This window comes from Sinocyclocheilus rhinocerous, unplaced genomic scaffold (genome assembly GCF_001515625.1).
Source record: "Sinocyclocheilus rhinocerous isolate Xijiao unplaced genomic scaffold, SAMN03320098_v1.1 scaffold181, whole genome shotgun sequence".
Lineage (NCBI taxonomy): Eukaryota > Metazoa > Chordata > Actinopteri > Cypriniformes > Cyprinidae > Sinocyclocheilus > Sinocyclocheilus rhinocerous.
The window spans coordinates 120,361-135,890 of record NW_015638952.1 but is presented as its reverse complement, the minus strand read 5'-3'; the positions used below and the strand labels follow the sequence as shown (position 1 = coordinate 135,890).

Here is a 15,530-nt window from a genome sequence, read left to right as displayed (position 1 = left end):
AGATTTTCAAATAGTTGTATCTCGGCCAAATATTGTCTTATCCTAATAAACCATAAATCAATGGAAAGCTTATTTATTCAGCTTTCAGATAATGTATAAATCTCAATTTCGAAAAATTGACCCTTATGACTGGTTTTGTGGTCCAGGGTCACACCACTGTGATCATGGAGGAAAATTATATATTTCTATATTTATATTTATACATATGAATATGAACTATATATTTGTTTATGTGAAATATAATAGCAATTTTGATTTTGAGGTTAAATGGGCATCAACCCCCCCCCCACCCCCCTCCCTCTCTAAACAATTTTCATTATTAATTTTCATGCTATATATAAAAATTTATTTATTCATTTTGGTGTGAAACGTGACCCAGACTCAGTTTTCATGAGTTTCTTTGCTCATAGAAATTGAGTAACTGTAATTTTGTTTATAACAAAACAACAGTAACTGGAAAAAAACATGAAGAAAAAAAAAATTATGTATATATATGTATGTGTATATATGTGTATTTTTTTTTATTCATTATTATTATTATTATTTTATTTTTTCATTTTGTGACCCAGACTCACTTTTCATAAGTTTTTCCCATAGACATTATGTAACTGTAATTTTGTTGCAGTTTTGTAAACATGTTTATTTGTTTATTTTTTGAATGCTAACATTAATTTTTGACAATGACTGTAAGAAACTTACACCATCACTGCTGTTTGTGCTCGGATAGATCAAGGGTCCTATTGTGGTGGTTGAAACAGCGAAGGCCAGTGTGGATCACAAGGGTGGAAAGAACAAACTTCCACTGAAGCAGGGAGAGAGCATTGAAATTGTACATAAAACAGAAAACCCAAAAGACTATTGGCTCGCCAGAAACACTGAAGGCCTCTGTGAGTTACTCTGCTGCACTGCACTGTATTTACTTTGTAAAGAATTCAGTCATGTTTATTTGCTAACAAGAGCTGCTAAACTGAACATGCTCGGTCTTTATTAGGCTGAAGCTTCCTGTTTGTCTCTAACCATTTACAGCTGCTATTTTGACTTTGTGTTGGTGTGTTTTACGTGTAGATGGTTTTGTGAAGCCTGACACTCTAGATGTTGTGGGAAGCACACAGGAGGAACAGGAGGTGTATGATGATGTGTGCGCAGATGATGAAGTCAATAAGTAAGAGAGTAACTTGTACACTTATTAAAGATTATTAACATATTCAGGTTAATTGTTATTTATATTTTTTACTAAAAATATCTCTTTTTTTCAGTCTACCAGATGGTAAGACATTGCATTATACATTTAATAAATATAAATTAAATAACATTGCAATCATTTAGTGAGTGCCAAGTGAAGGACACGTAAAGAAAAATTTTTTTTGTTTGTTTCCCCATGATTTTGTCACATGACTAGTGCCAGAAGTTGAATGTGATGATGATATTTATCATTGTCCAGATGATCCACAAGCTGATTTCAGGTGAATCATGTTCAAAAGCATTTAATACTTCACAAATACTAGTATATTCATCCAAAAAATTATGACAGCAAGTTTTAGTAATTAACTTTCATGCTCAGCACTTACTGTAAGGTGCAGCAAGACTTTTAACGTTTTTGAAAAAAAGCCTGTTATGCTCACCAAGGCTGCATTTATTTGATAGAAAATGCTGTATTTTTATTGTATTTTTGAGCAAATAAATGCAGCCTTTGTTAATTAATTAATTAATATTTTATATTAATAATATTACAATTTAAAATAGCTATATTTCTTTGAATACATTTTAAAATATAATTTATTCCTGTGATGGCAAAGCTGAATAACAAATATCAAATGAATCATGTAAATTAACCAAATCATCTCAATTTTTATATTAAAGCAATATTTATTATTAAATTTAGTGGTTTTGAGCTTATCATATATTTATTCAAATATGAATATTTTAAATTATATTATTTATAATTAATAATGTTTAAACATTTATATTAAACATACTTGTATATAAATACAGTACGTGTGGGTGTATTTTATACATTTTATATAATAGTATAGTCATTTATATTATATTTATATAAAAAAAGAATATTGTGTCATATTAAAAAACCCTAATCTATGCAAATTCCTCACTGATAGGTGAAGGTCTAAAGTCATTTCTAAGTAAATTTAAAGCACCTTTTAAACTGAAGCACATACAGTATATAGTGGATTTACTGCCATCTGCTGTAATTTTACTGCTATTTTGCAGCTTTCCCCCTCCACCCTCTCCAGACCCTCTTGCATTTAATGGTGTGTGTGAGTAATACTGGATTTTCTCTGCACATTTAATATAATATATGAATTTAGTATAAGCACAGCCATATGAATAATCTTAACAGCACTGTATTTAATTTAACATTCAGAAATGCATAAAATATACAGTCATTGCTTGCTCATATGTAATGGTTGAGTGTTTCTGTAGTTTGGCGCTGACAAAGCCAAGAACATTGAATTGATTCCCAGGAAATACATAAACAATGAATTTACAAAAATGTTTACCTTGAATGCGGTGTTGTTGTTGCTTTGGATATAGGCGTCTGCAATATGCATAAATGTAAATGTAAATGCTCCACTCAGAGCCTGCGGTTTTTGGTTTCTGCCCAACAGGTGCCACTGATGAGACATATGATGACATTTTTCCAGCAGACTTCCCTCCTCCTCCGTCTCCTAACAGGTTAGTTCATGCATGTTACAGAAAGAAGAACATTTTATGAAAATGTGTTATTTTTTTCATATTATTTTAGTAAGCAAATTTGTAAAGTGAGCTTTCCCATGAATGCTTAAGTCACTTTTAAATTTTGGCAAGTCATTATGTAACACAACTGTTCAAAAGTTTGAGTCGGTAAGATTTTTTAAAGGGTTAGTTCACCCAAAAATGAAAATTAGCCCATAAATTACTCACCCTCAAGTCATCCTAGGTGTATATGACTTTCTTCTTTCAGACGAATCCAGTCGGAGTTATATTAAAAATTGTCTTTGATCTTTCAAGCTGTTTCATGCCACTCAGCGGGTGTTGCATGCTTCAGTCCTATAAGAGGAGACTAGTTTTCCTTTGCTAAAGTAAGGAAACTTTGCTTCCTTTGATGCTGTTAACAAATGTTGGTTTTCACGAGACGCATGAGCAACGCTGAACTCATACGTCATCCGCCTGGAACTGCTTCTGTGTACAACAGTGAGTGCAAGCTACATTAAAGTGATTATTACGTTTTGAATATGGATATTTTTCTTACAAAAATGCATCGATTCGCTACAGAAGGCCTTTGTTCACCCACCGGAGCCGTGTGAGACACTTTTTTTTTTATGGATGGGCGCTTTTTATTTCACTTGTTTTGGACTGAAGCATGCAACACCCGCTGAGTGCCATTAAACAGCTTGAAAGGTCAAAGACAATTTTTAATATAACTCCGACTGGATTCGTCTGAAAGAAGAAAGTCATATACACCTAGGATGACTTGAGGATGAGTAATTTATGGGTTAATTTTTTATTTTTGGGTGAACTAACCCTTTAATGTTTTTGAAAGAAGTCCTTTTGCTCACCAAGGCTGCATTTATTTGAAAAAATACAGTCAAACAGTAATATTTCAAAATATGATTACAATTGTAAATAGCTGTTTGCTATTTAAATATACAATTCTATTTTAAAATGTAATTTATTTGTGTTGTGCACAAATCAGTTGTGCTGCTCAATATTTTTGTGGAAACGGTGATATTTTTTCAGTATTTTATGATGAATAGAAAATTCAAAAGTACAGCATTTATTACAAATGTGGCAAAAAAACAATACATTTTACTGCCCCCAAGCTTTTGAGTGGTTGCTTAAATCACTTAATGTCTTAAAGTCATTGCATTATGTTACATAATATCAAAACAATTGTCATTTATTGCATAAAAAAGTTATATAACGATACATTTTACAAAAATAAGTTTAAAATGATCTTAAGATGATAAAACAATAATAAACACTCATGTTTGACATCAAAATAAGGACATAAAAAAATGTATATTTTCCATGAAAATGAATCCTATAGTAGGACGATTCAGGATTTTTTCACCATGATATTTTTTTCACAACAATTAAGGCACATTTACTGTGGCTCTGGTTATTTGATGTGTTGTTACTGTCACTTTTGATCAATTTAATGTGTCCTTGCTGAATAAAAGTATCCTTTTTTTAATTCTTACTGACCCCAAACTTTTGAACGGTAGTGTATGTAGAAGTCCTAATCAGCTTTAGGATTTTCACCTGTCAAGCAATATAACTGGCTAAAATGCCCTAGTGAGTTTTGCACAGATAAGCATCTCTTGCATTTTCTTCAGAATATGTCAAAATCACTTTTGTATCTTTTTCCATCTCTCATTCACCGCAGCTTTCCAAAGTTCAGCTCAACAAGCAAGACAGACGAGATGGACCCGAAGAAAAAGAAAAAGTTTGAGAAGGAGGAGAAAGAGTTTAGGAAGAAGTTTAAAGTAAGATACGTTTGTTTGACGAATGGTGAATGAATGACTCTGTATACTAACCCTCATTGCTTCTTCTTGCAGTATAATGCGGAAATCAAAGTGCTGTATCAAGCCACTGTTCTCCAATCGCTGTCTATAAAGAAGTTTGGTAATAAAGACTTACCAGTCAAACCCGGAGAAATCATTGATGTGATCGTTCATCCAGGAGATGACAAACTCATCGGCCGGAACAGCGAAGGAAAATGTGAGATGATTTAGGAAATACTACATGTGCTGCACATTACAGCAGAAGAGGAAACTCTTATTAATTAGAGTCTCTGTCTGTTTCAGTTGGCTATGTGTCTACTGCTAATTTGGAGCAGTAAGTATAGTCTTGCTGTTCGTTTCTATTTCTATTCTGGTGAGACGGATCTTTTTGAGATCGTTTCTTTCGCCCCAGTCAGTAGCTACAGTTTTTGCTTTTCTAAGCACACTTGGCTCATTTGATATGCCTGAATAATAGTGAATATTAGTGAATTTTGAGTAAATGTTGTGTAAAATTCTGCAATGCCACATCGCCCATTTTGATTTCATTTTAATGCCCGATCGGTTGACCACAGCTTCTTATTTTTTGTGTCTCACTTCCTCTCCTCTCTAAGGGACGCCTCTGTTTATGATGATATTGGTGACGGTAAGGTTTAACGTGCACAGCTACAGTTGATGAAATTATATTTAGTCATCATTTTGTACTGCAATGATTTTTTTTCTACTTATTTGTTACAGAGTGCATCTACGACAATGACTAAGCATGGATAAACCCGTCTAGTGTGTTTTTATCATCTTTCAACGTCCTTATTTGTCATTAATTCTTTCACCAAAAAAACTGTGCATTGATTGAGAATGATATATAGTGAATATTATAAAATGTATATATAAAGTCACCTGAGTAGGAATAAAGTAATTTGTGATCCTGTCTTTTGTTTTTTGTTTTTTTCTTCTTTATATATATATATATATATATACACACACACACATGCACTGCCGTTCAAAAGTTTGGGATCAGTAAGATTTGTAATTTTTTTTAAAGAAGGCTCCTCTTTGATCTAAAACTAATCTTTAAGCTTTACACATATTTTAGTACTGACTGCAATTTCAGCCATAAGCCCTGTTACTTAAAAAATGAAGAAAAGAAAAAAATATATATATATATACATAGTTTGTGTTTTATGTAATAATTTTATGTATTTAATTTTTACAATATTTCTGTACATAAAAATTGTGTGTGTGTGTATATATATATATATATATATAATTATATTTTATGACAATATAAAATGTAGCATTTTAACATATTACACAGAGAAAAGCTTCAAAGTTCTTTCAGCATCGCTTGACTTTTTTGACAAACACATGGTAAAAAATAATACTCTTTGCATAACAGTAATTCAAATTAATTAACAATAATTAAATTAACAAGGATTTATTTTGCAAATTATATTCTATTATAGCAAAATGTTTTATTTCATTTTTATTTTACATTATCTTAAAAGCTTTGTATAGGAAAGAATCTCATTATGAAATGCATAAAAACCAGGTTTCACTTTCAAGTACTTTGATTTGTGTATATAAAATCGTCTGCTCTCAAGCATCGCGAGAGGTTACGAGAGTTCCGGTGTTGTGATGATTAACGTCCCTGCCAACATGGCGGTCAGCATCCGCGGCCGTCCGACCCGGAGTGTACGGATGAGAGGCAAGTTAACGGCACCCACACCCCCGTTACCGCGCGCAGCCGGCGCTGTTTATAGCCCTCTGCTTGTGTAGCATCCGTTAAATCGCGGATAAGGCCTCACAGTGTCTTTATTGTGTCGTTTTTGTGTGTTTGACAGGTCGGAATGACAGCGGGGAAGAGAATGTACCGCTGGATCTTACGCGGGGTGAGAGTCACCATCATGCTTCAATTAATAATGCTTCCCTGTAATAATAACCAAGAAATGATCAGATTCCCCTTAAATCCAAGAAATTGTCATTAGTGGTTTCCCATCTGTGCAGACAGGAGAATGAGGCTGAATGAGATGTTGACTGTCTCCAAACCTAATGGGTTGCCTAAATATAGACCGCGTTATTTACGCCTGTGATGCCTCAAAAATGCTGTCTAGCTAGGCAGCTCACTAGGATTTCCAGGTGTTGTTTTGATCTGTAGTGCACAGCCCCATCAGTTTGTGTTGTCTAGTAAACATCTGCATGTCAGCAGAATAGCTGCAGTGCATTCAGCTCGGTTAGGCTGTATCAGTAAACAGTTAATGGCTTAAAGCATCTTGATGCCCTCATATCTTTGCATGCTGCCTATCAAGTCTGTGTTTTAAGGCTTCAGACTTTGATTCATCTAAGCTGGTGCAAAAAGTCTTCAATGAGCCTGATCTTGATGAATCTTGCCGTGCCAGTGGGTTTGATGTCTCTCTTGAGAAATGTACTAAATAAAGACGAGCAGGGAAAAGTTTGCTGAATTTAGATCATAATATCACGTATGTGCAAAAATCACTCGCACGCAAGAGGTTTTTTGAGTTCTGCACAGGGAAAGTGATGCTTCCTAGTGGATATGGAGACACATTATGTGATATATTTATGTTGTTAGATAAGAGAGATTTTAAAGAATAATAACACATTTAATAAACTATTATATGCATATTTCCTGTCCTGGATGCTGAATACCTAATATATGTTAACAGTAACTGACTATTAACCTTATTATGTTTTTTGAGGATTTTAATTTATGGTTTTTGCTTTCTACAGAATATATATATATATTTGGAATGACAATAAAAACAGAAAATGGAGGTAAAAACAAAAAGGTGCAAATACAATGAATAAAGCTAATTTTTGTAATAACACATGGATCTAAAACTAATCTTTAAGCTTTACACATATTTTAGTACTGACTGCAATTTCAGCCATAAGCCCTGTTACTTAAAAAATGAAGAAAAGAAAAAAAAATATATATATATACATAATTTATGTGTTTTATGTAATAATTTTATGTATTTAATTTTTACAATATTTCTGTACATAAAAATTGTGTGTGTGTGTATATATATATATATATATATAATTATATTTTATGACAATATAAAATGTAGCATTTTAACATATTACACAGAGAAAAGCTTCAAAGTTCTTTCAGCATCGCTTGACTTTTTTGACAAACACATGGTAAAAAATAATACTCTTTGCATAACAGTAATTCAAATTAATTAACAATAATTAAATTAACAAGGATTTATTTTGCAAATTATATTCTATTATAGCAAAATGTTTTATTTCATTTTTATTTTACATTATCTTAAAAGCTTTGTATAGGAAAGAATCTCATTATGAAATGCATAAAAACCAGGTTTCACTTTCAAGTACTTTGATTTGTGTATATAAAATCGTCTGCTCTCAAGCATCGCGAGAGGTTACGAGAGTTCCGGTGTTGTGATGATTAACGTCCCTGCCAACATGGCGGTCAGCATCCGCGGCCGTCCGACCCGGAGTGTACGGATGAGAGGCAAGTTAACGGCACCCACACCCCCGTTACCGCGCGCAGCCGGCGCTGTTTATAGCCCTCTGCTTGTGTAGCATCCGTTAAATCGCGGATAAGGCCTCACAGTGTCTTTATTGTGTCGTTTTTGTGTGTTTGACAGGTCGGAATGACAGCGGGGAAGAGAATGTACCGCTGGATCTTACGCGGGGTGAGAGTCACCATCATGCTTCAATTAATAATGCTTCCCTGTAATAATAACCAAGAAATGATCAGATTCCCCTTAAATCCAAGAAATTGTCATTAGTGGTTTCCCATCTGTGCAGACAGGAGAATGAGGCTGAATGAGATGTTGACTGTCTCCAAACCTAATGGGTTGCCTAAATATAGACCGCGTTATTTACGCCTGTGATGCCTCAAAAATGCTGTCTAGCTAGGCAGCTCACTAGGATTTCCAGGTGTTGTTTTGATCTGTAGTGCACAGCCCCATCAGTTTGTGTTGTCTAGTAAACATCTGCATGTCAGCAGAATAGCTGCAGTGCATTCAGCTCGGTTAGGCTGTATCAGTAAACAGTTAATGGCTTAAAGCATCTTGATGCCCTCATATCTTTGCATGCTGCCTATCAAGTCTGTGTTTTAAGGCTTCAGACTTTGATTCATCTAAGCTGGTGCAAAAAGTCTTCAATGAGCCTGATCTTGATGAATCTTGCCGTGCCAGTGGGTTTGATGTCTCTCTTGAGAAATGTACTAAATAAAGACGAGCAGGGAAAAGTTTGCTGAATTTAGATCATAATATCACGTATGTGCAAAAATCACTCGCACGCAAGAGGTTTTTTGAGTTCTGCACAGGGAAAGTGATGCTTCCTAGTGGATATGGAGACACATTATGTGATATATTTATGTTGTTAGATAAGAGAGATTTTAAAGAATAATAACACATTTAATAAACTATTATATGCATATTTCCTGTCCTGGATGCTGAATACCTAATATATGTTAACAGTAACTGACTATTAACCTTATTATGTTTTTTGAGGATTTTAATTTATGGTTTTTGCTTTCTACAGAACCCTCAGATAACATGCGTGAGATCCTTCAGAACATTGCCAAATCTCACGGGGTTTCCAACATGAGGAAGCTTGGCCACCTGAACAACTTTGTTAAGGTAGTGCAACTTTCATTTATGCTGGTTGTTGTTCAGCGGAGGGTCTGCGCCATTCTTGCGTATGATTTTAATGATGAGAGAAGATCATGACCAGGTCTGCATGGAATCTGAAGACTTTCTTCACAGTTTTTGCACTGATTTTGGGGCAAAATATGCTGAATGCTAAATGTAAACATGGTTAAATTAAGTTTAAATTAAGAATACTTCATTCTTGTTGATCGCTGAAAGCATTGTTAAATTAGCCAAAAAATGCTTTGCGAATTCTGCAGCCAAATATTCTGAGTGGCCCTGAACTTGATCTGCATTGCATGAACTCATTTTTGTATTTAAGCCTTAAGCTTTTAAGGCAAGACCCAGGGTAAAACTGTAACTAATAGATATCACCATACTTCTCCAGTTGATTAATCAGAGGACATTAAGACAATTCTTTTGTAATACAGGTTTTCTGCAATGTGTTGTTTCAAATATGAAAATTAGGAGTTGTTATATTAAATATGCACTAATTTTCATACATTTCCAGAACTGAAAATTGAAATAGTAATTGAAATCTACAGGTAAAGTATAATAAAATAGACACTTAAATGTGTGTTTTGGATGTTTTCTTACCACTAGTCTGAAAGAAGACATGTTATGGATGAAAAAATAGCCCAAAATTAATCAGTGGATTAAAAAAAAAAGTTTTGTATATAGTATCTCGCTTTAAATTAAAAAATATTACATTATGGCTTATAAGTTGTATCTAGAAACTAGAATAGCATTGAGACTTGGCGGTTGGATATATAGCTAATACATCCACATTTACCCGCATACATAAAATATATGTACGTAAAGCGTTATATACTATATAGCAAATCTCAAATGCATGATTGCTCATATCATTGCAAAATGTAACTATATTATCGCACAATTCTAATCTGCTAAATGTGACTATAAAGCACTGTTTTTAAGGCTTGGTCCTGTGAGCAGATCTGTAACACAGTAAACAACAGCACAGTGTGTGTGTGTGTGTGTGTGTGTGTGTGTGTGTGTGTGTTGTCGGGTTGTTTGTCTTAGTGGGCGCCTCCTCTCACTTTCACTTTCTTTCTGAGCGAGTTTGTTTTGTGTGTGAGAGTTTCATCTCAGTGGGACTGAGGTTAAATGTAAGACTGTTAGTGCAGAAGTATGTGTGCAGGATTTGTTTGTGTGTGTGTGTGTGTTTAAGTGGGATTTTCTCAGCTTTGGTGAATAATAACTCAAGTGGTGTGTGTGTGCATGAGTGCTGTGATAGAGGAGATCTAATCCTCACTGAGGGTCACATGACCCCTTCTGACTGCCTGAGCTCTGACATCATCATAAACACATACATATGCATGCTTAACCTGCCAAGGTCGTTACGCTCCTCAGTAACACACACACAAACATGTTTAGGAGACTAATTTTACACTGTGAGGTCAGCTTAGTGCAATTATTGATGTGTCTGTCTCACTTTTTATTTCTGGGTTCAGTTTATGCATCTCATCAGGTTTTGCAACTTTGTTCACTTTCGAAACAGCTTTTAAAGAATTTAAAGAATGAATTCTTTAAGTTTTAAAGATTATATAGTTATAAATGCATATTTTCTGTCCTGGATCCTGATTGGTTGATACAACATTCCAGTTGCGCTAAAATACCCAGTATATTAGCACAGCCACCAATCAACCTTTGTTTATATGTCAGAAACTAGATGTTCTAGTGGGATGATGACACTTAATGAATTAATGAAAATAGTGTTGTAAGAAAATTCCTTATTTCTATTTTAATTCTTTTATAAAACATAAAAGTTTGGGTCGGTAAGATTTTTTTTTATGTTTCTGAAAGAAGTCTCTTTACTCACCAAGGCTGTATTTATTTAAGTAAAAACAGTAATATTGTGAAATACTATTTTTGAATATATTGTAAAATGTAATTTATTCCTGTGATGTAATCAATAATCATTACTCCAGTCTTCAGTGTCACATGATCCTTCAGAAACCATTATAATATGCTGATTTGCTGCTCAATAAACATTTCTTATTATTATCGATCTTAAACAGTTGCATTGCTTTATATTTTTGTGGAAACTGTGATATATTTTTTCAGTATTCTTTGATGAATAGAAAGTTCAAAATAACAGCATTAACATAACATATAAATATATTACTGTCATTTTTGATCTGTTGAATTCATCCTTGCTGAATAGAAGTATTAATTTCTTTAAAAAATCTTTCTGGCCCTAAACTTTTAAACAGTAGTGTACACTGTGAGCATGATTTTATATGAATGCATTAACCGTTAACAGTCTAATGAACTCTCTGACTTGGTGCAAGAATATTTGTGATGAGCATCTCTCACTTTCTCTCTCAGCTCCTGAACAGTGTAAGTCACTGTGAAGAGAAATTAGGATTTACATATGAGGAAATAATCATTTGGTAAGTAGAACTATATCTCACTGTGTTCCAAAACCTAGTGAGCTCATTGCTGACTACATACTGTAGACAGCTGCTTTCTGAGATTACATCCCAAACATCATGGAATCTCACAGATGACTGATTTGTAGTGCTCTTCTTGTGTTTTTCATTCTCTCTTTATTGTTTTAGTCTGCGTGTAGCGTTGTTAAATGAGGTGAAGGAGGTTCGGGCTGCAGGTTTGAGAGCACTAAGGTATCTGATCCATGATAGTAGCGTCCTCCAGAAAGTTCTTCAGCTGCAGGTGGATTACCTGGTCTCCAGGTGAGTTCACACCTGTTTTGTGTCCAGAGTGTTTTCCAATTCCATTAGGTTACTGATTTGACCACAATGATTGATACAATCAGATGAAAGCAAAACTTGAACCAAATTGAGCTGAATGAAGCCAAATATTGCCAAATTGAATTTGTTTCGTAATTGACAAATTTTGCAACATCAACAGTGTTATTGAACTGAATTGAATCAACACTGAAATGACTTGAGCTGAGTAACGTTACTACTGTCTTCAGCAGAGCTGCTTTTAAATGAACTTGTTTCATTGCACTGGATAATGACACTATTGTCTTTTTTTTAGAGCTGCTTTACAGCAGAATTGGAATTAGTGTCATATTTGATGAAGTTTCCATCATCCTGTTTTTATACGTATTTTGAAGTATTACATCAGAAACGAGTGAAGGAAATGCCAAATTTTGAAAAAAAAAAAATCCTTAATTTCCTGTAAAGCTGCTTTGCAACGAATTGTATCGTGAAAAGCGCTATACAAATAAACTTGAATTGAATTAATTCGCAAAAAAGTTTTTACGCCCGCTTGAGGTGGTTTTTGACTTAAAAATATAGTGTTAATGAAATCTATGATGAAAAATGTTCGTCAATGAAGTTTTTCCCCCTGACAAAAACGAGACGATGACGACGCGATAATAAGGTCATTAAACGATAACTGAGACTAAATGAACATGCAGTATCATTGACAAAAAAGACGAGACTAAAATGTAGTTAAAAGAACAACAACTTTACCAAAACCTTTTTAGTTTTGTTGAAAAAAGTGGAGCCAAAACATTTCAGACTGCTCTACAAGACTCTATTATGCGAGCGTTCATGTTTGCTGTTGCCAGATATCAAGAGCTCAAACCCCCCAAATCAGAGCTTTTCTATTAAACGGATACGTAGTATTACGTACTCTGCCCAGCTTTATGCAATCTAAAAAGTCATGTGACTTTGCGCGATGGGACAGCATAACCTGACTAACCAGCGGACCGATCTCGTTGCACAGCATCTGAAATGTTGTTATGGTCATTCTGAAATGCCTGAGCAAAGTCTGTCGTCAAAGTATTTCTGTATAATTGCCTCCCAGAACTGTCTTACATGACTGCGTTCCCAAACAGTAAGCATCCAGCTCTAAAAGCAACGACCGCATTTATTGTGTTTCGTCTGCTCGCTCTGAGGCATAAGTTATTTATTATATGTGAGAATTATTATATTCAGTGGCTTTTCCTGATAAATTGGCACTAGATATCACTAAGAAGAGATGTTTTGTACTCTTTGACTCATGGATGGAAACTGTGCTTTATTCGTAAATGTTTTATGCAATATTCCAAGTTAAATTCACAGCTTTGGATGGAAACATAGCTATTGATTCTGTTATTTTCCTGTTTATTACTATAAAGCTGCTTTGAAACAACCTGCACTGTTATAGAGCTCTATAGAAATAAAAGTGGCTTTCCTTTACAAAACAAATTGATAATGTACTACTGTCTTTTGTCATATTTCATCTGAGATTTATGAAATAATTTGCTTGCCTTCGGTGTAAAATTAAAATGTGAACATATTTGGTGGGTGAACTTGACCTTCAGCCTCAGTGTCCTGGTCAGAAAGCCTCAGATGAGATGTTTGAATGTCTCTCATGTGTTGATCTGTGTTCAGGTGTATTGACATTCAGCAAAGTAATGAGGTGGAGAGAACTCAAGCCCTCAGACTGGTCAGAAAGGTACGATCTCTAACCTCTTGCTCATTGTTTAGCACTCTTGCAATCAGTATAAGCTGTGTATGGTTTTTGTGTTGGGTGAATTTCATCTCAATCTGTTATTTTCGTCGTTCAGATGATAACAGTGAACGCACAGCTCTTTCCAAGCTCTTTGACAAACTCTTTGATCGCGGTGGGGAACGATGGGCTGCAGGAGAGAGATCGCATGGTTCGAGCCTGCATCGCCATCATTTGTGAACTTGGTGAGTTAGAAGTGTCACGTTTGTTAAGACAAGCATCTACCCTCCAGATTTTCAAATAGTTGTATGCGGCCAAATATTGCCCTATCATAACAAACCATACATCAATGGAAAGCTTATTTATTTAGCTTATTTAATTTAAAAAAATTGGAAATAATTTGCTTGCCTTCGGTGTAAAATTAAAATGTGAACATATTTGGTGGGTGAACTTGACCTTCAGCCTCAGTGTCCTGGTCAGAAAGCCTCAGATGAGATGTTTGAATGTCTCTCATGTGTTGATCTGTGTTCAGGTGTATTGACATTCAGCAAAGTAATGAGGTGGAGAGAACTCAAGCCCTCAGACTGGTCAGAAAGGTACGATCTCTAACCTCTTGCTCATTGTTTAGCACTCTTGCAATCAGTATAAGCTGTGTATGGTTTTTGTGTTGGGTGAATTTCATCTCAATCTGTTATTTTCGTCGTTCAGATGATAACAGTGAACGCACAGCTCTTTCCAAGCTCTTTGACAAACTCTTTGATCGCGGTGGGGAACGATGGGCTGCAGGAGAGAGATCGCATGGTTCGAGCCTGCATCGCCATCATTTGTGAACTTGGTGAGTTAGAAGTGTCACGTTTGTTAAGACAAGCATCTACCCTCCAGATTTTCAAATAGTTGTATGCGGCCAAATATTGCCCTATCATAACAAACCATACATCAATGGAAAGCTTATTTATTTAGTTTATTTAATTTAAAAAAATTGACCCTTATGACTGGTTTTGTGGTCCAGGGTCACATATATATATTTTTTTTTGAGGGGGGGTTTTGGGTTTTATGATTTAGTACAAATTAATGTTTGTACTGTATGATTTTATGGATCTTATGAGATTTTAATGGATGAAAAATATCTGGTTTAATTGTTTTTTCCTTAATAATAATAATCCATGTAATGTTTTAATACATTGTTATATGATTATTATTGTTATGAGGAGCTTTGAAAAGTACATTTTACTATACAACAGTTAAGTTAAACTAAATCTGTATTTTAGCAGTTTGTAGTGAAGACCTTTTTTTTGGTGCAAATTATCACTTGTCAAATTGAAGTTTATGTGGACAGACATTCACACAAAGAACATGCAAACTTTTCAGCGACATGTATCTGAGCGTCTAGATGTGGGCTAAATATCGGAAATTATTTGAAAGTTCATTATCAATATTGTAGATTTATTTTGTCAGTAAATGTCAGTATTGATTTATCGCCCAGTCTTATATTATTTTACACTATATAGGAATTTGTCGTATACATGTATATTGTTTATATACATTTGTTTGATATGAATGTATTCTCTCGTCATCCAGCACTGAAGAACCCAGAGATCGTGGCCCAGCGGGGGGGTTTGAACACCATCCTAAAGAACGTCATCGACTGCCAGCTGAGCCGCATCAACGAGGCCCTGATCACCACCATACTGCACCTGCTCAATCACCCGCACACACGCCAGTACATACGCGCCGATGTTGAACTGGAGGTATGTGTACATGCAGCGGCACTGTGTGCAGTCCACATGTTCATTGGGGAGCAGGTTTAATCTGGCTTGCATCATTCACCATTGACTTCCTCTTCTCTGTTCCCCATATAAACTCATTAAGGATCTAAGTGAAATAAAAAAAAAAAAATCTAAGTTGTCTGACAGGAGTATATGTTCTTGTTTTTTTTTTTTTTCCAGCAAATTCT

At 34.7% G+C, this 15,530-nt stretch overlaps 2 protein-coding genes across 3 annotated transcripts in view; both read left to right on the top strand.

The window, feature by feature from the left end:
• The window catches only part of LOC107750297 (FYN-binding protein), a 14,455-nt gene extending 9,040 nt beyond the window's left edge, over positions 1-5,415 (top strand). Inside the window, exons 4-14 of the mRNA XM_016565615.1 lie at positions 728-887; positions 1,066-1,162; positions 1,257-1,267; positions 1,400-1,463; positions 2,227-2,267; positions 2,625-2,691; positions 4,385-4,484; positions 4,557-4,719; positions 4,806-4,836; positions 5,114-5,145; positions 5,238-5,415. Coding sequence (XP_016421101.1) covers positions 728-887; positions 1,066-1,162; positions 1,257-1,267; positions 1,400-1,463; positions 2,227-2,267; positions 2,625-2,691; positions 4,385-4,484; positions 4,557-4,719; positions 4,806-4,836; positions 5,114-5,145; positions 5,238-5,260 — 789 coding nt within the window. The 3' untranslated portion in view covers positions 5,261-5,415. The remainder of the gene's footprint in view (positions 1-727; positions 888-1,065; positions 1,163-1,256; positions 1,268-1,399; positions 1,464-2,226; positions 2,268-2,624; positions 2,692-4,384; positions 4,485-4,556; positions 4,720-4,805; positions 4,837-5,113; positions 5,146-5,237) is intronic.
• Positions 5,416-7,915: 2,500 nt separating this feature from the next.
• Positions 7,916-15,530, top strand: part of LOC107750288 (rapamycin-insensitive companion of mTOR-like) — a 34,187-nt gene continuing 26,572 nt past the window's right edge. The window contains exons 1-8 of one of the 2 annotated variants that reach the window (XM_016565606.1): positions 7,916-7,998; positions 8,135-8,182; positions 9,039-9,136; positions 11,498-11,562; positions 11,731-11,862; positions 13,519-13,582; positions 13,695-13,821; positions 15,155-15,324. In XM_016565606.1, the coding sequence (XP_016421092.1) occupies positions 7,929-7,998; positions 8,135-8,182; positions 9,039-9,136; positions 11,498-11,562; positions 11,731-11,862; positions 13,519-13,582; positions 13,695-13,821; positions 15,155-15,324 (774 nt within the window). In that variant the 5' untranslated portion in view covers positions 7,916-7,928. Of the gene's footprint in view, positions 7,999-8,134; positions 8,183-9,038; positions 9,137-11,497; positions 11,563-11,730; positions 11,863-13,518; positions 13,583-13,694; positions 13,822-14,100; positions 14,173-14,284; positions 14,412-15,154; positions 15,325-15,530 lie in introns of those variants that run through there. The other variant, XM_016565605.1, reaches the window with a different exon arrangement.